The sequence below is a fragment of the Microplitis mediator genome, chromosome 9 (genome assembly GCF_029852145.1).
Source record: "Microplitis mediator isolate UGA2020A chromosome 9, iyMicMedi2.1, whole genome shotgun sequence".
In the NCBI taxonomy this organism is placed as follows: Eukaryota; Metazoa; Arthropoda; class Insecta; order Hymenoptera; family Braconidae; genus Microplitis; species Microplitis mediator.
The window spans coordinates 20,932,249-20,954,894 of record NC_079977.1 but is presented as its reverse complement, the minus strand read 5'-3'; the positions used below and the strand labels follow the sequence as shown (position 1 = coordinate 20,954,894).

The window sequence follows — 22,646 nt, the reverse complement described above, 5'->3', positions numbered from 1 at the left end:
TTCTAAAATGAATAAAAAATATATATAATTATCTAAAATGTTTAAAAAAAATAAAATAATTGAAAAAAAAAAATATATTTTATTAATACAATTATAATTTAATTTTTTTTTTTTATTTTATACTGGAGTGTAATGACCCTCTGGTTTGTAAAATAATTGTCTAGTACGTACTCGTCTAATTATTTCTGTCATTAATAATTTTTTTTCTTTATTTATTTTCGCGAGGATCGCGCAGTTTTCGTGGGCACGTCGGGATAAATATGGGAGGACTTCTTTCACTGGTCCATAGGGGATGTATTTATATACTGAGTATCCCGATTGTCCTGAAAAAAAAAAAAAAAAAATATTTTTTAATTTTTTTCAAAATTTTGGGAAAATAAAATATTCAAAAATTTTTTAGTTACCTAGTGGAAATGTTACGTAGTCACACATTCCTAATAATTGTCCAAAACAAATGACTTTATCTTCCGGAGAAATTCCAATTTCTTTCATTCTGAAAATAAAATATTATTTTTAGTTTGGAAATTTTTTTTCGAGCAAAATTGATCGTACGGTTGAATTTGTGAGTAAATTTGCTGCAGTTTGAGTACCCACATCGATATGTTTGGAAAATGTTTTTACAAAGGTGTCAAAATGGTTACTGCGCTCATTTTGTCTGAAAAATTTTTTTTTTCGAAAAAAAGAATCTACTGGGAGAACAGAGGACGTCGAGACGAGTTAAATGAGTACCCACATCAATATGTTTTGGCAGAACACCCAAAATCCAAGATGGCGATTTTCAAATTCCTGAAAAGTCGACAAATATGACTCGTTCGAAATATAGGCTTGTGGGTACTCATTTTACAGCAAATTTCATGGACTGTCCAAATACCCGACCCGTTTTACCCCCAAGAGTTTCTTAACTTACTTTTCAATGGCAAATCTCACAGTGTCTTCATTATGAGACGCTACCATAATAGCGAACCTCTTAGGATCGATACCTTGATCCTTATACTGTTTCATTTTCTTCAAACACTCCATCAGCGTACGATGATAACATTCCGTAGTCGCTTCATACGTCGGATTCGTCGGGTCCGGGTATCCCATCGCAGCAGCTCTAGCCCTCTCCTACCCACCAAAATTCATATTAAAAATTTGTGTCTACCCCTTAATTAAAAAAAAAATAATAACCTGTTCGATGTAAGCGCCACGGACAATTTTAGCACCAAAATAGAAATTCTGTCTCTCAGCTTGTTCTAAATCTGTCTTTACTTCATTCCACGTATCTTTTAAATACGTCTGGTAAGTGTTGAATACCACAGCCTAAAAAATTGATTTTATTAACGAAAAAAAAAAAAAAAAAAATTAAAAAACTAGGACGGGACTCGAACCGTCAACCCTAGGACTAGGTCACGTGACCAACAAAACTCGATTTCTCTGCATCTTAACCGATTTCGATAGTTTTTTTTTCAATATCGTTAAAAAGAAACTTTAGGAGTCATTTCTGTTAATCAATTAACCAATTAATCAGTTAATTAATTGATTAATTAATCAATTAATCAACTTACTCTGTGCGTGTTATATTTTCTCATCATCTCGAGCGTCAGTCGTGAAATCGCAGGTTGGAAATACGTCTGCTCTGCATCGATCATTATCCTGACATTTAATTTATCTGCAATCTAATTAATTAATTAATTAATCATTAATTAATTCATTAATTAATGAAAATTAATCGATGATAATAACTCACGGTTGCGATATTATTTAACCTTCTAATCATATTACGGAACATTTCTTCTTCTTTCCGGGTCAGTTGGGTCATCAGTCTGACCATCTTACCCGTTTTTATATCTGGCACTTGGAATGTCTCGCTTAATTCATAATTTTCGTTCAATATTCCACTCCAAGGGAACAAATGTATCACTCTACAAAATATATAATTAAAAAAAAAATTCAAAAAACGGCGCCGGGATTCGAACCGCGAACTTTGGGGTTACGAATAAAATCTTAAAAGTTAAATTACTCAGTAACTATCAGAGCTACGTAAAAAATCATTGATACCTTTTTTTGTAGAGCATTAAATTTACTACGAAATTCACTCATTCAAAATCTTTAAAAATAAATTTTTCAAAAGTTACAATTTTATAAATAAAATTCTAAGTCTTGCGATTAATGAAAAAACTACTAAATTATCATAACTCGTAAGTAAGTGAAGTTACGTAAAAACTGATTAAGACTTTTTTATAGGAAATTTGATGCCCTACAAAAAAGTATTGATAAAAATTTTTCATATTTGTAATATTTCAGGAGTAAATTGATCTCATAAATAAAAAAAAATGAAAAATGACCTGACCGGGATTCGAATCGTCGACTTACTGATTAATGAACGATGAGGAATTAATAATGACTAGTATTAATGTAATTAATCATACCCTTCATTATCCGATTGAATTTTATCCAAAAATTTTTGAACCGGAACTTCATCAGTGATATGAGCGTCTTCGAATTTTTTTTTTAACACTTCCGGTGACGTATGATGAGCTAATACTGCGCCCTCACCTCCTACTACATCAGACATGTACTGACGCGCACGCATAATTACTTCCGATAATTGCAACTGTAATTTAATTAGCCAATTAATCAGTTAATCAATCAATCGATTTATTGAATTAATTCATCTCCATTAATACGTACTAATAATTGTGGACGTCCTAGCGCCGTTAATTTGATAGCAATTATTCCAGTACCAACGGAAGCGGCTGCATTAATTAATTAATGATTAATAATTAATCATAAAAAATATTAATTAGCGATAATTCAAAAATCATATGAGATAAATAGATCTTGTGGGTGTTTGTTGGAAAGGAAATTTGATTCCCTGCAAATTTTGTCTCTTATAAAATTTTCCTAAAATCGATTGTTGTTAAGTTATGGTCAATTAATCAGTTGTGATGATTCCGAAAATTGAAGAATTGGTTAATGCAGACTTTATAGGGCGATAACTTTCGAACTATGAACTTTAGCGATTTTTTTAAAGAGACAAAAGTTGTAGATCAGTAAATTTCCTTTCCAAAAATGTCATACGATTATTATTTAAGTAAATTTTTAATTATAATAAATACTTTACTCGAAACGGCTTCAAGACATTTTATAAAAATGGCCATATTTCGTTCGCACGAAGCTTCGTTTAAATAAAAATATGTTCGGGCAGAAGAGACTTTGTATCGACGGTCAGCAAATGATTTTTCTACATGATATTTTTTAATTGTCCCCTCTTTCTTTTCGTCTCCGGCTTCGGACACCGAGGCTCTGAAAATTTTTGAAAAAATTCATTAACTGGTCGTTCATATTTACAAATATCTCATTACCTATGGATTTTAGATAAAAAATCAATGAGACCTTTTTTGTAGGAAATTTTATGGGCTACAAAAAAGGTCTCGATCAATTTTCGTCTAAAGTGAACATTTAATGAGTTAGTAATTAAAATTCGAAAAATGGACAATCACGTGTTAATGACAGGAAAAATGGAAACTTACTTTAACTCTCGTCTCTCAGCTTCTTCTTGAGACAAATCTTCTTCGACAGAGTAATCGAGGATCGGTTTGACACCAAATTGACGCAATCGATCCAAAGTCGGTCGTATGTGAATTTCGTCCTCTCCTGCGACGAAGTGACCGTAAAATGTTGATTTCATCAAAAATGTGAATAATTTCTCTCCCAATACACTTTGCGCAATTTTCATAATCTACAAAAAAAATTAATTTTGCAACCAAAAGAAAAAAAAATCCATGATACCGCGAAATCACGAAATTCGGAAAAATTCAATATATCGAAAACTAAAAAAAATTCAAAATCTCTAGTTAAAAATTTTATTCAGACATCGGAATTAAATTTAAAAAAAAAATTCAAAGGTTTGAAATTTACTTCGAATTTAAAAATTTGTATCTCAAAATCGATTAGCGCTAAAAATTATTTTGACCCCTCAAAATTTTTTTCCTTTCTCTATAAATTCAAATAAACATTTTTTTCCCGCCTTCATTCACTTGAAAAATAATTTTGTAAATTTGGATTGTCAGCCTGCGAATTGAAATTTTCCCGCCAATTTATTAATGACCAACTTCCCTCACTTTTGCAGTTCTCGGGTTTTATTGTTCATTAATAATTTATGATAATTAAAGGATTCAAAAAATAACAAATTTTTTTTTTCTCGTAAACAGGTTCAAAAGTTTCATTTAGAAAAAAAAAGACGCCTGTGAAAATTAGAGCTCTTAATATTAACATTAAGAGGTTCCGCATTGCACTTTTCTATTTCCCATAAGAATAACATGGAAAAAATTTTTTTACGTCTTCTGATTTTTATAAGTAGCTAACGATGCGTCATAGGAATAATTGGTAGGCATATTTTTGTAGGGAATTGAATGCTCTACAAAAAAAGATTCTTATCATTTTTTGATAAATCTATTAGTTCAAAAGTTATTTGAGGTTGAAGTCGAATTCATATTAAATTTTGAGATCTTTTTACTTTTCCGGCGAAACTATCAGACCTATTATAAAATATCATGGGATCTTTTTTGTAGACAATTGTATTCCCTAGAAGTTATTTCCAATAAAGTTTTTCCGAATTCCGCATTGTTTTCGAGTTATTTTCATTTTAATGTCATGCTCATAAAAAAAATAGTCTTCTGATCGATTTTAAGAGCTAGACATTAAAATGAAAATATCTAGAAAACGATGCGGAATTTGAAAAAACTTTGTTTGAAATAACTTGTAGGGAATAAAATTTTCTACAAAAAAGGTCCTATGATATTTTGTAATAGGTCTGATAGTTTCGCCGGAAAAAGTAAAAAGATCTCAAAATTGAATATGAATTCGACTTCAACCTCAAATAACTTTTGAACAAATAGATTTATCAAAAAATGATAAGAAACTTTTTTTGTAGAGCATTCAATTACCTACAAAAATATGCCTGCCAATTATTCCTATGACGCATTGTTAGCTACTTATAAAAATCAGAAGACGTAAAAAAAATTTTTTCCATGTTATTCTTATGGAAAATAGAAAAGTGCGATGAGGAACCTCTTAATTTTAATATTAAGACCTCTAATTTTCACAGACATCTTTTTTCATCTCAATGAAACTTTTGAACCTGTTTCCGGGAAAAAAAAAAATTTTTTAATTTTTTAAATCACCCTAATATACAAATATATATACGAATTATTAACGTGACCTTGAATTTTTTTTTATTTTTTTCAAATTGAAATTCAAATTAAAAAATTTTCTAACGTCACTACCATCATTGCACTCAATATTATTATTATTTAAACTGACACAATTTATAGCAATTTAACAATCTATTTATTCAGACGCAATATATGTCACTCGTAATAATAATAACAATAATAAATATTGCGCAATATTTCACTACTTTATTTATACATAAAGAAAAAATATTTTTATTTTTTTTTTTATTTTTAGAAACAAAAAATCGATTGTAAAATTAATTAATTCTTTTTTTTTTTTTTTCAACAAGAAACACTTGAAGTGTCGAAAAAACACTTGTAAGACCTGCAATATTTATTTTTAAAATTAATTAGCCCGGGGTAAAATGGGTCAGATTTATTTTTTCTCTGAATTTTTTAATTAAACCCAAAAAATTTCAAACGTCATTTTTTTTAAACTTCAAACGGCTGTAACTTGTAAACTAATGACTTTACAGATTTTTTTGAAGATACAAAAATTGTAGAGAATAAAATTTTCTTTCCATTGCACACCAACAGAAGTCAATTATCTGAATTAATTACTGAATAATCGTTAATTAACTAAATAAATCAATTTTTCAATGAACCTGTGTTCTATTCTCCCATTAATTGTCGAATATCTCAGTAAATATATGACATAAATATATATCGTATCAGATTTCTGGAAAGGAAATTTACTGGGCTACAATTTTTGTCCTATGGTTAATTGCCGTAAAATCAATAGTTACAAAGTTACAGCCGATTAATCAAACAAAAATTTTTCTCGCGGAATTAAAAAAATCTCAGTCAGGGAATTAATTGATTAAATTAATTGATTGGTTAATTTAATGAAGTCATACGAGTGCTGATATTTGTAGTGGGGGTAAAATGAGTCATAAGTAAATACTTACTTTAGCATTATTTTCAACGACGTAATCAAAAGAACAAAATTGAAAACAAACGTAAGCACGAATTAATTCTTTCATGGTTTTGCTCTTGAAAGCAGCAACCGGGTCGCTAAATGTCAAATCTAATGGATCTATTGGTCTTTCAATATCTTTAGTGATACTATCATTATTAATATCAATTTGCGTTGCACTTGTAACTCGTACATTATCACGTGGTAATATTTGATTTAATTGACACAATTTATTTGTTGTTGAATATTTTTTTTTATCATCAATATGTTTTTTGTGTTTTAAAAAATTTGTACGTTTTATCAAACGTAAAAATGCCATTATTGTTTTTTACTGAAAAAAAAAAAAAAAAATTATTAAAAATTTTATTAAAAATAACTAGAGGTTGTGGGTACTCGTTGTAAAGCTCGAGCGATTTCCCGTAAGTTTCTAAGGTCAAAAAATGGAAATTAATTACTCAGTTAATAATTACAATAATTTTTTTTTTATCCCTTTGGATTTTTGACTTTAAACTGCGATAACTTTTAAACTATTGATCCTACGGTATTTTTTATAAGGACCAAATTTATAGGAAATTTAATTTCCTATAAAATTGGTCCTGACAAAAAATACCATAGGATCGATAGTTTAAGAGTTATGGGCATTTAAAGTTAAAATAAATAATTAATGAATGGGTGTAATTATCGTAATTAGTGTAATTGTTTGGTAAGTAATTTTTTTATGTGATTGAGTCAGAAATTGTGAGAGCTTTTAAATGAGTACCCACAAGCTATAGTTTATTTAATTTTTTTACATATATATATTATAAATATATGAGAAATTTATAATTTTAAAATATAGCTTGTGGGTACTCATTTTAAAGCTCTCACGATTTCCTACACGACCCAACAATAAAAATATAAAAAATAATAATTCTATTGGCACAACAATCGCGTTCACTAGGAAGCTAAATTTTATTACGGTATAAACTTTCAAATTTTCTTGCTCCCGTTAGCATAACTAAACTTATCTACCATAGAATTTTCCAATAAACTTGTTTTACAAACTACACATCAATTTATTCAGATATTTACCTTAAAAATATAAAGAAAAAAATAGTTGAATAAATTAAACACTAAAAATTTTAATGATCTTATCTTTAAATAAATATAAAGTGCTCAAAAATTAGTATTCACAATTTGAGTGAAATAAAAATTAAAATAAAAAAATTATTACTGAATTAAAGAAATAAAAAATATAAATAAATATAAAAATTTTAAAATACGCGGGAGTGAATTCGAGTTAGTGATGATGATACCGTTCTCTCAATTCAACTGAAGTTGTAACAGCCGTTACCGAAAAAGAATTTTTTTTTTTTATTTAAATTATAAATTTATTTTACAGACACTGTACACATTCACTCTTACATTCAACACTTGACTGCTAGTAAATTCTATAAAATTCTCAATAACATGTTTTCATATATATATTTATATATATATATATATATATATATATAATGGGATGATTTGATGATATAGTATATGTTTAAAAAAAAATAGTAGGGGTAATACAGTGAACTGAATACGCAGGAGAAGAAGATGAAGAAGAAGAAGGAGGAGGAAGAGGAAAAGTAAAACAAGATTTATTATTTAAATGGTGGGGGCAAGGTAGAGAGGGAATACCGCTATTTTGTCTGGTTCTGTATATATATAATAATAATATGTGTATGTGATGTGGGTAGAATTTTATTTGATGTATAAATATTTATTTAAAAGTTCAATCGCTGGTGGGCAGTAGGAATTTTTTAATTTTTTTTGGGAAAGGGGAAAGTTGATGGGGGAAATGAAAAGATGGAGGGGAGACGAGAAGAATGAGTACCCACATGATGGGTTTTTAATGGGGGGTAATATGGTGATTTTTTGGTAATTGCTTTTTTTTTATTAATGAGGTTTTTTTGGGAAATGCGAGCATAGGGTTGTGGGTACTCAAATTAGAGGAATTTTCCCGGGGAATTTGAAAAGGGAATTATTTTTTTTTTTTTTTGGATTTTGGAAAAAATTTCATTGGATCAAAAATTAAAGGAACAAAAAAATTTTCTAATTTTTTTGGTTTTACGGGGCCGGGAAATTTTTTTCAAAAAAACCAATTCATGGCTCGTTTAGGAAATTTACTCAGCTACATTTTGCTTTTTTTTTAACTTCCTGCTAAGAAAATTGTAATTTTTGAAAGATGTAAACTCTGCATATCTTTGTAATGAATCGACCGATTGAGATGGTTGCGGTGGCAATCAAAAGAGTTTTTTAGCCGTCAACTTTCCTGAAAATTTTAGATCGATCGATTGAATAGACTCTAAGATATTGGAGAAATACAATAGAAAAAATTTTTTTTTTTTTAGTTTTTTTTTAATTTTTCAGAAACCACTTAATCGATCGATTTCAAAATCTAATCAGCTCTAGAACTCAATAAAACGCGTCGATTGCCGCCTTAACCATCAAAATCGGTCAATTCGTTCGCGAGATATCGTGGGAGAAAGAAATGCTAAAAAATGGTTTTTTTAAAACAATGAGATTCAAAAGTATTTTTGAGCTCGAAGAGCTCGGAAATGTATTCACAATAATGTTTTCGAGCTCGAGGAGCTCGAAAACAGCGGGAAGTTTCGGGGCTGGCTTTATTATTGTTATCATTCATTTGAAAATTTAAATTTCCCGCTTTTTTAAAAGCGCGCGAATTTTGAATTTTAAATAGTGACCGACTGTCAGTAGAGAGAAAAACCCTCATTACCACTACTGCTATTGTTGTAAATAAAATTTAAGGTTATAATTTACTATTTTCACGTGCGTGTCAACAGTAAATACTCCGAAAATATAAAAATAAACATTTATTTATATATTTATTAAATAAATAATAAATCTTATAAATTAATCATTGAAATTTAAAAAATATATTTTTGTAATTATAATAAACAATAATATGAGTACAAATAATGATAGGAATACTAAAAATATCAAAAAAACACAACCAACAATACTAGGAACAAAGCCGTCATTTATAAATGCACAGTTACTAATTTCAACTGGGATTCCATCACTGGATACAATTATTGGTAATTATTATTTATTGTTTTTTTAAATTAATTTACAGTATCTTTATGATAAAATTAGTTGATGTTATTAAAATTGGTATCGTTGTAAAGATCGTGACTTAAATTTGTGACTTTCCATGGCTCAAACTCTTTTTTATTGCCAAGTGTCCAGATAAATAAAATTATCGATATCATTCGAAATAAATTTAAATTGCGCGGCAAAAAAAGACAATCGTATTTATTTTCTTTAAATAAATTAATATTTTAATTATTCTGCCACTTAATTATAGATCAATCTCACTCAATATATATTTATATATATCTACATATATATCGCTGTTGTCTATATTATTAAGAGAGAATAAAAAAAATCAAGTCCATGGGATGTCTCTGCGATAATAAAAATAAAAAAAATGAAATTTGGTATCAGCGAAAGGTCTCGAGTTAAATTTGTGCCTTTTCATAGTTTCAGATCTTTTACGCGACTGCCAGTTCAATGTCTTGACGTTTTATAAATAATTATTAATATATATAGAAATTTTCCGGCAAAAGATGTCGCTGGGATTTTATAAAATTAGTGAGATAAAAATAAATAAATATTTTGAGAGCAGACAGTTAATTTTCGAGTATCAATTAAAGACATCAGCCCTTGGGCGAACCCTCAGAAGTAAATGACTTTTGTCGTGTCTTTAATCGCAGTTTATATATTTTATAAATAAAATATATCAGACGACTAATAAAAAAATTTGACCGTGTTGATTTTTTTTACGGATCCCATGATTATAAAATTATCGAAATCAATGAGTTTGGGAATTAATTACCCGATTTGTCTTATTAAACTTCAATGATAATAAAAATATATAAAATATATGAGAGTCAATGAGTAAGATTCTAATAAACAATTAAATTTTTAAAATATTTTATAAATTTGCTATCAACTCGGGTAGTCACCCACTGACTGCAGGCTGCTTCTTTATATTAAAATATATATACACATTTACATAATTACCTCAATAAAAATTATAAAATCAATCAGGATCTTTAATTATTGTCTCTAATAATTTTGCAGTCAATTCTACTCCGAGCTGGTGGTTTCTTAAAATTCATCAATTGACTGATCGATTAATTTTTGTATTAAAATTTAACTAAAAATTTTTTTTTATTGATAGTTTGTTATTTCCATTATAAAAAATATAAAATAAATGTAATTAATTACCGAAGAAAAATAAAAAAATAATTTAATGACTTCCGGTAATTAAAATATGTTTATTTTTTATTTTATTAAACATTAATATTTATTAGACCGGTTCAAAAAAATCGACTATTTTTTTTTTTTTCAAAACCCGCAGTGAAATATCTTCCCAGTCATGAAAAAAGAAGCTTGTGGAAACGGGAGCTCTTAATATCAATTTTGAAAGGTCGCTCATCGTAAATTTCTATTTTACGTTTAAATAACATGGAAAAAAAAATTTTTTATTTTTTTATTTTTCTAGCTCGGCATTCGCACGTCATATAAATGAGTCCATAGCATATTCTTGTAGAGAATTTAACGCTCTACAAAAAAGGTCTCTTATCATTTTTTGATAAATCCATCTATTTGAAAGTTATCGGAGCTGGAAGTCAAACCTATAGTAAATTTCCAGATCTTCTTACTTTTCCAGCAAAACTATCAGACTTATCAAAAAATGTCACAAGGCTGTTTTTATAGACAATTTTATTCCCTACAAATTATTATCAATAAAGTTTCTTCAAATTCCGCATTGTTTTCTAGTTATTTTCGTTTTAATCTTAAGTTCTCAGAATAGAGTAGAAGACTATTATTTTTACGAGCTTGGCATTAAAATGAAAATAACTAGAAAACAATGCGGTATTTCAAAGAACTTCATTGAAAATAATTTGTAGGGAATAAAATTGTCTATAAAAACGGCCTTGTGACATTTTTTGATAAGTCTGATAGTTTTGCTGGAAAAGTAAAAAGATCTGGAAATTTACTATAGGTTTGACTTCCAGCTCCGATAACTTTCAAATAGATGGATTTATCAAAAAATGATAAGAGACCTTTTTTGTAGAGCGTTAAATTCTCTACAAGAATATGCTATGGACTCATTTATATGACGTGCGAATGCCGAGCTAGAAAAATAAAAAAATAAAAAATTTTTTTTTTCCATGTTATTTAAACGTAAAATAGAAATTTACGATGAGCGACCTTTCAAAATTGATATTAAGAGCTCCCGTTTCCACAGGCTTCTTATTTCATGACTGGGAAGATATTTCACTGCGGGTTTTGAAAAAAAAAAAATAGTCGATTTTTTTGAACCGGTCTAATATTTATAAATATATGAGTCTAATATTTTTTTTTTTTATTATTTTAGGAGGTGGATTGCCGATTGGAACGATTTTATTACTGGGTAATATAAAATTATTTTAAAGTTTTATTTTTTATAATTTTTTAAGGAAAAAAACCAGAAAATTTAATTATTTATTTTTTTTTTTTTGTTTCTTTTTTACTTCTATGAAATAGAAAAAAATTAGCTTTGAATTTAAGTACTCAGAGAGTTAATAAGATGATAATTGTAGCGATTTTTCAACTCAGTATCTGAATTAGTTAAAATTTTACAAGAATTCTTTCGACGAAAATTTTTCCGTGTAAAAGAAAACGTCAAAAAAAGTGTTGACTATTGTAAAGTTCAAAACGTGACACAGCGACAAACTTTTTTTGAACAGTTTGTAAACTTGTAAAATTAAAGGGAGTAGAAAAAGTTTTCCCTTATTGTATTCTCTAAATATGAATTAGTGGTTTTTCACTAATTTCAAGTGAATATTCACTAATTGTCGATGCTACAATCGTACCACGCAGAATTAATGAATATTCACTAAATTAATATGTGAATATTGGAATTCACTGATTTGATAAGTGAATATGAGAATCCACTAAATTGAAAAGTGAATATGGGAATCCACTGATTTCATCGGTGAAAAAAAATAATAAATTGCGAAAAAAAATATAAGACACTTGTAATTAGATCCGAAATGTTATTAATGTATTAGAATCATTACTTAGAGGAAGTATACATGATTTTGATTGATGAAAAAATCCCGGTGACTGCTGGGCTCGAACCTGCATCCTTCCGATTCAAAGTCTTTGATGCTATCCACTGCGCTGGCCTACGCATGTGATCGCGTGAGTGTAAATAGTATATTCGTTATGATACCAAACAATAACTGATGAAGAAATAAAAAATCCGTGATGTTAAGATTGAGGTACTCTTCATATAAATATATTATTGTTCTGTACTTCTATTTTTTTTTATTTTGAAAGTTTTTTATTAAAATTTTTAAAAATAGCACCATAATTATTAATTATATTTATATCTAGTAAAATGTTTAATTATTTGCTAGTTAAAGTTACTAGTGAAATTGTGAAATTCATAAATTAAGAAGTGAATAACAGTTTGACTTGTAGAAATTATGAAAATATCGCTAGTTCAGTAGTGAAAATCACTAATTTGCTAGTGAAAATTATAGTACTAAATTTATTAGTGAAAATTTACTAATTTGTTATTTAAATACACTGATTATGAAGTGAATACTGCTTCACTAATGTAATTAATGAAATTTCCACTAATTCATGTTTACACGGACAAAAAAATATAGTAAATTTTACTAAAAAATATGAAAATAATTACTAAATTTGGATAGTAATCTTGAAACGCTTATGCACTGATAGAAAATTTATATTGACTCAAGAAATATTTTCTTGAGCCAAGAATTTATTTCTGAAGAAAACCAATTGTCTTGCTTCAAGAAATTCTTGTCTTGATTTAGATTTTCTTGGCTCTATAGATTTTGTATCTTCGATGGATAACTCTCGTGTCTTGATCTGAAACTATATTATCTTCAATCGATACTATCGAATTCTTCAAGCAAGTCCACTTGTCTTCAACTAAAAATGTCGTATTATTATTTTAAGAACTTTAAATTTTTGGTTCAAGTAATAATTCCTTGATAGAAGATGTTTTTAAAGTAATGAAAAAAAAAATTTTTTTAAAAATAAATTTCTACTTTAACATATTTGAAGTAAATGAATGTAGTCCTAAAAAATCACTTTAAAACTTTTTATTTTTAAAATAAAAAAAAAATTTTTTTTTCAAGCTGAGTAAATTGATATCTTGATTTAAAAACCGCGCCATTCTCGAAACGAGTCGGTAATGTCTTAAACCTAGATTTTGCCTATCTTAATCCAAGAGCAAGAAATTCTTGAACGAAATATGTCAGAATTTTGTTTCAAAACAAAAAAGGCTTCATCGAAAAATCAAATTCTCAAACAAAGAATTTTTTTTCTCTATCCGAGAATTTAAATTTTTTGGTTCAAGGACTTATTTCTTGAATTAAAACAATTGAAAATTTTGAAACAAGAACCACATTTTGAAGAAAAAATTTTTCTTGAATCAAGATAGTTTTTCTATCAGTGTGATTTACATGAAAAATTCATAAACAGATTAGCATATTTTACAAGTCGTTTAGTAAATTTTACTATTGCACGCCTCGGAAGCGAAGCGGAGAGGTTGTGCTTTATAACCGACCTGTCAAGGTCACACAATTTCCACTCATTAAAGTGCATATATTTTTTTTCTATTACTCTTACACATTATGAAAAACACATCAATATAAAGCTGAAACACTAATAAATAATCCTAATACTTTTTTTAATTTGTCTAATATGTATTAATATAAAAAAAAGTTCATTCAAAAAAATTTATCGTGGACGTCCATTAGTCTGTGGTTCAAAAAAACGGCGTGGTACGGATATCTCGAGAACGACTTGACGAAACTACTTAATTTTTTTTTCAAAATTTTCAGAAATAAGCAAAGAAGGTTCCTTTCGAAAATCACTACTGTAGGCCTTCTCGTTTTTTAAAAAATAAATCATTACGGTTAAAACCGGCAATCTTACATGTAAACAAACACACACTGCCGCCATTTTTCATTAGGAATGTTCTCCTTATTTATTTTTTTTTTACTTTTATTACCGTATATTTACCATGGAAATTTTTATGGGAAAAGAGCGGGATATTCAATTTTATTCGAAATTTAACTTTTAAAAAAAAAACATAACATGAGCGTTCGAGGCGTGCACTTTTGGATTTTCCAAATTTTTATATTAGAATGGAAATAAATAAAATGAAATTTTTAATAGTTTTTCAACTTTTTATTATTATTATTATTATTTCTGTCATCTGTATTGGTGTTGGTGTGGATTTTTGTTTTTTAAAAAATCACTTGATTCAACCGAGATTCGAACCCTGATCTCCCGCGCGCGAGTTCTTTCCAATGTCTGACGGCCCGATGTGTCCTTTGAACAAAAGTTTCAGAACTTGTAATACATCTTTGTGTATGCTATCCCCACCAACTTTTAATTTTATCTATACATAGTAGAATTTACTATACAGATAGTAAAAAAATATAATCGTGTTAGAAAAAAATACATTGCGTATAGTAATTTTTAATATTTTTTATGGTATCAAATCCTATATTGTATTAGAAAATTTACTTTCTTAAATTTGTATTTATTAATAGTACTTGATAGTAAAATTTACTATACAAATAGTAAAAAATGTAATCGTCTTAGCAAAAAATACATTACGCATAGTAATTTTTAATACCTTATTATGTAATTATTACTAACTAGTAAATTTTACTAAACGTTTAGTAATAATTACAATACAGAATGTATTTTTTCATATCTGTTAGTAAATTTTACTATAGGATTGTAATTTTTACTATACTTTTTTCTCCGTGTAGAGAGTATAATTGAACGTTTTTTGAATTATTTAAAAACTATATTAGTCAAAAATAATTAATGTCTAGTTCAAGTGAATTCTTAGGGTCTTTATTTGATAAAAATATTCTTCAAACGAAAGAAAAAAATAATTTCGATACAATTCTAAGAACATCGTGCGCAATCTTTGTATCAGATTATTTTCGCCTTCCTGGATTACTTGCGGTCAATCAAAGATGGAGGTAAATTCTGTAGTAATAATATAATATTAAAAAAATTAAAACATTTTCGAAAAAAAAATATCTGCAATATTTTTTTTTATAAATCTAAAAATGAAATATGTTATTTGAAATAATATTCTATGCTTACCCTTACGATCACAGATTCCTAAGTTTCCTGTGAAAATAATGAACATAAATACTGTTAGATACTTCAAAATGTATTTTAAGTTAATCCTTGACAGCCACACTGAAAAAAAAGTTTTTTTCCTCCCAGGATACAAAATATTTTTATCCGAGTATTTTAATATTCAGTATAAGTTTCTTAATATTAAAAAACTGGTATTTTTCCCCTGAGAATACCTAAGTTTTTTCTAGAGCTAAAACTTAATGCTACGTTACCATAGCAACCGCAGTGGTGGCGCCACCAATTCTCTGATTTCCCTTTAATTCAAATTTTCTGTTTTGGCTCTGCCCGATAAAAAAAGATTTTGTATAATTATATATAATTATATATAAGTCCATATATAATCAGATCTGAAAATTGGCCAGGCCTGATCATATATAATCATATATGATTAGATATAATCATGCATGAATGAATATAGTCATTTTTAAAATCTCATTGAAAATATCTGTAAATTATTAATTAAGTGATTTAATTAAGATTTATTGTCTTCATTAATATAAATGTTGGTTAAATTAAAATTACAAAAAAAATTAAAATTACTATTAATAAACTATTAATATAATACGGGGTCACCCGTCCAATTAATGACCCACGTCGATGCTGCTTAACTCTGGTAATCGCTTGATAGTAGTCTGGTCCTCTCGTCTGCTATGCACTTATAATTAAGGAAAATTTATGGCATTACTTAACCCAAATAATGAAATTGATACATCCTACGTAAATAATGCACCTAATGGATTTGGTTTTGTATATAAATTACAATAGAATTCATTAGATAGTTATAATCAAATCTTTTTATCTATAGATATATAAACTTATAAATATCCATATATAAATCGATATCTATTTATACTTTTAAAATTCTGCCGAAACCTTTGAACATTTTTTACGTAATGGGGATTTAAGTTTGATTGATAGCTGACAAAATAAAAATTAAATGACATTAATATTAAAATTATCACATTATGTTAAATATATATATTGGACCTCTATACATAATTAGATATTTATAGGTTTCATATCATTAAAGTCTGATCATATCTAATCATATATAGACATATATATAACTACAGATAAGTTTATATCAGTCGTGTCTGATCAGATCTAATTATATATAGACTTATATATAATTAGACCTGATCATATATAGGCTTATACATGATTATACCTAGCCTTCATCATCCAGGTCTGATCAGATCTAATTATATATAGACTTATATATAATTAGACCTGATTATATATAGGCTTATATATGATTATATCTAGCCTTCATCAGTTAGATCTAATTATATATGTCTATGTATAATTAGACCTGATCTTATATAGACTTATATATGATTATACCTAGCCTCCATCATCCAGGTCTGATCAGATCTAATTATATATAGGTTCATATACAATTATATATAATTCCATGTATAACCATGTATAATCATATATAATTCCATATATGATTATATATAATTATATATGATATCATATATAATCATATATACTCATATATACTCATATATAATCAGACAAAATCATTTTTTATCGGGTGTGTAAATTATTTCATAAAAATATATTACTTGTTTTTATCAGAACTTTACAGTTTTTTATTATTAATACATTCTTATCTTATAATAAATTGTCATAATAGTAATTTCGTTAGTAAAAATATTGACATTAATAAGAATTTGTAAGTTTTTAATGGGTATTCAATATTTAAATTTACTGTAATGAAATAAATATAGAAATCAAGCCATTTAATAATAGTAAATGTTTGATAATTTTTAGAATTTTTTTAACAAATAAATTATGGCAAAAAAATGAGAAAAAAAAATTGGCTTGTAGAAATTAAAAAAAATTAATAGTACAATTTTTGACAATAATTTTTCAGAAAAAATTTATTTGTTAAATATAATTAAAAAATTATCAAGTGGCTACTAACTTTATTCAAGGTAATTATAATTACATTCTAATCACTACATTTTATAGAAATTAAATTTTCCAGTAATTTTATTATAAATACAACTTTTAAAATTAGTAGTTAGCTTAATATTATTGAAAAAAGGCTCGTAGTAAAATAAACATTACTTAAATATGTGTCAACTGAGTGAGGTTAAGTCGGCCATATTTTTTATCTTGGTATTTTGCTGAGAAGGAAACCGAGTTTTTTAGCAATCAGAATACTTATTAGTGTGGGAAAAAAACTTTGGTATTTTTAAAACTAGAATACCAGTTTCTTTACGGGAGGGAAAAATTTTCTAGGTGGAAAAAAACTTTTTTTTCAGTTCAGATTTTCCGGTCACAAAATTTAACTTCAATTATTGAAGTTGAACAGTTACTATCAATCTCGACGAGAACTTTACACTTTGTCACTGTTGAGTTCAAGATGCCGTCATATCAATTTTCCCAATAAGTTATTACAAATGCTGGCGTTATTTTTTAGCTAAAAGCCCTACGTCAATTGACGGACAAAATGGCTATCAAGGATAATGGCTGCTAAGATATTTTTATTGACTTACGGAATCGGTAGACTCTCCAGAGGGCTCCTATAATAGTAATGAAATATTAATCACTATAAGAGAAATACTTTTTTAAATACTATCCCAATATCAACTCAGTAGCAAGCTAACATGAAAATTCCGAGCAATTTAGTGTCAATCTATTGTCAGAAGTTGACATTAAATTGTTAGCAAAACTTTAAAGCGAAATTGACTTCCTGTCGTTCGTCAATTTAGCCAACTGACAGCAACTTTAGACTTTACGATTTTTGCTATCAGACCGACGTCCACTTGCAACAAAAAATTTTTATCAAACTGCCTATTATGTGTATTATGCGTATTAACAAAATATTTGATTTCACTTAAATATTCATACCACCTGAGTAAATTTATCTAAAAACTCATCAGACATAAACAAATTAATTCAAATTTATAATATATGTTCCTTCGCGGATTTGCCATAACGGTATTTCTACAGTATTTTCCCAGTATTTTTTAGATATGTATTACTACTCTCTTAAAATAAATCAGTAAAAAAATATTCGCTGCATAAACAGTCCCAAGTATACCACTGATTGAATAAGTTTCGCGCTTCGTTTCAAGCATTTTCGCGCCTTTTTTTTTAAATTCAGATAGTAAATTTTCATAATTTTTTGAAAGAAACAAAAATATTTAAATCACAAAAAAAATTGTATCCCAAATAAATTTTTAAAATTTATTTGAAATTTACTGCAGAAATTTAAATTTTTACTTTTCTAATTTTCAGAGGAAGATAAATATGGGAACAATGCAAAGACAATATTGAAATATTTTTTCGCCGAGGGCTGTGTCGCAAAACACAATTTATTTGTCGCCTCACAAGATTTCCCGCCCGATAAATTCATCGCTGACTTACCGGCAGTAATTTACTCCGATGATAAATCTGTCTTACCTACAGGCTTCCCTGTTGTACCGACAGCTGGTCCTGCTGTACCGGCGGTGCCTCAGTCGGTAAGAGACGCGGATCGGATGAAAATCGCGTGGCGGTACGAGCACATGAAAGCTAACGATTCGCTGGCCAGCAAAAGCAAAAATTCAAAATACGACAGCGACTTTGGTCATTATTACGATTTGACCAAAACGATGGACAAGAAGTTAATCGACAGAAATAAAATCTTTTATTGGACTGGTGATATTGATGATCATGGCGAAAAATATCGCATGGGATTTAAAAATAATCGATATGTCGATTTATTGAAAAATCTCCAGAAGAAATTGAAGGAGGGAGAATTTTACGTTACCGACAAACCAAAGCTAAGAAATATCATGAGGATCGGTATCCATGGACTGGGATCGAGATTGTGGCTGAATGATGATGCTGATGGTGATGATGATGATGATGACCGAAATGATACCGGAGATTTGATGAAATTTCTGTACTGCTTCAGATCATTACTGAGAAATTGTTACGCTGTGGGAGTTATTACTGTACCTGATATTTTTGAAGATGTAAGATTTTGTTTTAATCGATATATATTTAAAATCTAAGATGTCGCTGGTCGATATCTCGAAATAAGATTATCGATTAATCGATTACAGAAACTAACATATCGAATATTATTCGAGTTTACCGGTTGAGAATTAACAGTTTTGATAATCGAATATCGAATTTTTTTACTATCGATTTTGATAATCGATTAATCGAATTTTGAACAGAGATCGATTACTAATTTTTTTTAAATGGAAAAATTAATCAATTAAAATTTTTTATTTCTAAATCGATTTATCGCGATATATTGATTTACAAATCGATCATCGATTTATTAATCGATGTGTATCAAATTCTGTTAACATTAAAATAAATAAGATGAGATTTTATCATTTAATCGACGAAGTTATTCATAAATCGATAGATCAATTTATAAATCGATATATCGAATTTTTGATTAATGTATCGATTTTCTAAATTATTATTTGTATACAAAAAAATCAATAAATTGATATCTTGCCGGCCATACATCAATCTATCAATTCATGAATCGATGTGCTGTTTTAGAAATCGATATATCGAAACTTGAAAATTCGATATATCGATCTATTTTAACATAAAATATGAAAAATTAAGATTTTACGATTGAATCTATATCTCGCAACCTGTAAAATAATAAATCGATTTATAAGTCGACATATCGATTATTCATACGATGTATCGATTTATTAACCGATACATGAATTTTTCTAGCATTCAATTAATCGATAGATGGAGTTACGGTATTGACACATTATAATCGATCAATCGATTTATCGATTAGAAAGTCGATAAATCGATTTTTCTTCCAAACTAAAAAAAATTTTTCTTTATGTTTTAAGGACACGATAATGAAAAGAATAGAAAATTTATCAGATACAGCGATAGCATTAGAATCATTTGCCGGCTCATCAAAAGAAACGAATCCTATTTTTAAAGACTACCACGGATTACTTCATGTTAAAAAATTATCAGCGATAAATACTCTAGCGTCTCATTGTCCAGAGTCTTATGACCTTGCTTTTAAAATGCGACGGAAAAAATTCGTCATCGAGGTAATTACAAAAATTAATTAAACTTTCCATTAATTTCAATTATCGCTCTAATTATTACTAATGTTATTATTGTTGTCTCCTTCATTAGATTCTTCATTTACCACCGGATTTTGGTGACGACGACAAAAATGATGACAATAAAATCATTCCTGGATTCGGTTGTGGATCATCGAAACTTTTAGATTTTTAATAATAATAATAAGTAATTAATTAATTAATTTATGTATATATTATTTAATAATAAAATTACTTCATAAAAATTTTCATATTTTATTAGCTTGTAAAATTTCCTCTCAAACGAGTACCCACATGCCATACTTTGAATTTTAAAAAATATGTGATACTTTTTGATTAATATATCGTCATTGATTAATCGAAATATTTTTCGATAGAAACTATGGCATGTTGGTACTCATTTTTTTCAGGTAATTAAGACCAAATTAGGTCTGATATCAGATTTGAAGTAATTAACAAAAATCATTAATCATTTCCGGAATCAACAAAAATCATTAGTGTTTTTTTAAAACGATTGCAACGGATAGCTTAGGAAAAATCCTCTGAAATGAGTACTCACAACCCTTACTTTTTTTAGTTGATTAACTCCATTAATTAACTTGCATTAATCAATTTTGGATTAATTAATAGAATTATTAATTTCTGGTATTCATTTTTCTTGAATTTGTTGATAATTCTTCATAGTAATTAGAATTGAAACGAAATATTTTTTTTATTTACGATTAATTATTCATGATTAATCATTAATTGCTATTAATGATTAATCATGAATTTTTAGAAAAAGTTTATTCCGTGGTTGTCAATTTTACAGATTCACGATAGTAATTGTACCGGAAATCGTATAAACTCTACGACTATTTTCATTAATCGTTAATCATTAATCATTTTCGATAAAAATGATACTACGCAGAACTTAATTTTATTCTTAACAACGCATTTTCTAGCTCTGCAACACCAAAACTTCCTATCATAAATTTTTATCATTGATCATTAATCAAAATCATTAATGACGATTAATATCAATTCTTACAAAGAAATAATGATTAATTACTACGTCATGGTACTCGTTTTAAAGGGCTATTGTAAAACTATACAACGCACACTATACAAATATAACGCAAAAAAATCATTAATTGTTAATCATTAATAAAAATCATTAATCACGATTAATCTTAAATCTTGTAAAAAAGAAAAGTATCAATACTACGTCATGGTACTCGTTCTAAAAGTCTTTTAACAATCTATACAACGCACACTCTATAAATGCAACGCAGTAAAAAAATTATAAATTGTCAATCATTAATCATTAATTATTTTTCATAAAAAAAACTGTTTTTTAACTTCCCGCTAAGAAAATTGTAAATTTTCAAAAATTCGGGAAGTTATTGGTTTCGGTCCGATTTACGAAAATCGAATTTCCATCAGATCATATGACGCACACTTCATAAATAAAACGCAGTAAAAAATCATTGATCATTAATCATTAATCATTAATCATTAACTATTTTTCGTAAGAGAAATTGTATTTGTTACTAATAACAAGCAGTTTTTCAGCTCTGCAATACTAAAAATCCCTATTATAATTTTTTCTCATTAATCATTAATAAAAATCATTAATCACGATTTATCTCATTTTTTATAAAAAAGAACAAGTATCAATACTTAGTCATGGTACTCATTCTAAAGGTCTTCTAATAAGCCGTACGATGCACACTTTATAAATGAAACGCAGTAAAAAAATCATTGATCATTAATCATTAATCATTAATTATTTTTCGTAAAAGAAATTGTATTTGTTACTAATAACAAACAGTTCTTCAGCTCTGCAATACTAAAAAATTCCTATGATAATTTTTTCTCATTAATCATTAATAAAAATCATTAATCACGATTAATCTCAATTTTTATAAAAAAGAACAAGTATAAATACTACGTCATGGTACTCGTTCGAAAGGTCTTCTAACAAACCATACGACGCAAACTTTATAAATGAAACGCAGTAAAAAAGTCATTGATCGTTAATCATTAATCATTAATTATTAATAATTTTTTATAAGAGAAATTGCCTTCGTTGCCAATAACGCATTTTTTAAGCTCCGCAAAACAAAACATCCCGATGATAAATTTTTCTTATCAATCATTAATAAAAATCATTAATCACGATTAATCTTGATTCTTATAAAAATAACAAAAATT

General features: G+C 27.6%; 2 protein-coding genes and 1 long non-coding RNA gene across 4 annotated transcripts; 1 reads left to right on the top strand and 2 right to left on the bottom strand.

Moving 5' to 3' along the window:
- Positions 1-6: 6 nt before the first annotated feature.
- Positions 7-7,582, bottom strand: LOC130674135 (proline dehydrogenase 1, mitochondrial). 2 transcript variants are annotated; one of them, XM_057479398.1, is made up of 12 exons: positions 7,431-7,582; positions 6,128-6,466; positions 3,516-3,724; positions 3,107-3,288; positions 2,674-2,738; positions 2,412-2,596; positions 1,730-1,904; positions 1,548-1,658; positions 1,171-1,302; positions 908-1,107; positions 405-493; positions 7-323 (listed from the first exon to the last, which is right to left on the bottom strand). In XM_057479398.1, exons 2-12 carry the CDS (start codon positions 6,452-6,454, stop codon positions 118-120), a joined length of 1,881 nt encoding a protein of 626 aa, XP_057335381.1. In that variant the 5' UTR covers positions 6,455-6,466; positions 7,431-7,582; the 3' UTR covers positions 7-117. The 2 variants fall into 2 exon arrangements, with proteins under 2 accessions (XP_057335381.1, XP_057335380.1); XM_057479397.1 differs by having other exon boundaries at positions 7,207-7,562.
- A 1,359-nt stretch (positions 7,583-8,941) lies between these two features.
- LOC130674816 (elongator complex protein 4) lies at positions 8,942-20,677 on the top strand. Its single transcript, XM_057480238.1, has 5 exons — positions 8,942-9,218; positions 11,570-11,605; positions 18,640-19,361; positions 20,223-20,435; positions 20,524-20,677. The coding sequence occupies exons 1-5, from the start codon at positions 9,086-9,088 to the stop codon at positions 20,623-20,625; spliced, it is 1,206 nt and encodes a 401-aa protein (XP_057336221.1). The 5' UTR covers positions 8,942-9,085; the 3' UTR covers positions 20,626-20,677.
- On the bottom strand, positions 15,084-18,172 carry LOC130674817 (uncharacterized). The gene is made up of 3 exons (XR_008991130.1): positions 17,895-18,172; positions 15,346-15,372; positions 15,084-15,225 (listed from the first exon to the last, which is right to left on the bottom strand). It is a non-coding gene; the product is annotated as an uncharacterized LOC130674817 (long non-coding RNA).
- Positions 20,678-22,646: the final 1,969 nt, after the last annotated feature.

Coding starts and splice junctions, on each gene's coding strand:
- LOC130674135 (XM_057479398.1), bottom strand. CDS start 6,454: ATGGCATTTTTACGTTTGATAAAACGTACAAATTTTTTAAAACACAAA. Junction 3,725..6,127: donor TCGTTGAAAATAATGCTAAA/GTAAGTATTTAC, acceptor TTTTTTTTGTAG/ATTATGAAAATTGCGCAAAG. Junction 2,597..2,673: donor TAGGACGTCCACAATTATTA/GTACGTATTAAT, acceptor ATTAAATTACAG/TTGCAATTATCGGAAGTAAT.
- LOC130674816 (XM_057480238.1), top strand. CDS start 9,086: ATGAGTACAAATAATGATAGGAATACTAAAAATATCAAAAAAACACAA. Junction 19,362..20,222: donor TACCTGATATTTTTGAAGAT/GTAAGATTTTGT, acceptor TTATGTTTTAAG/GACACGATAATGAAAAGAAT. Junction 20,436..20,523: donor GGAAAAAATTCGTCATCGAG/GTAATTACAAAA, acceptor CTCCTTCATTAG/ATTCTTCATTTACCACCGGA.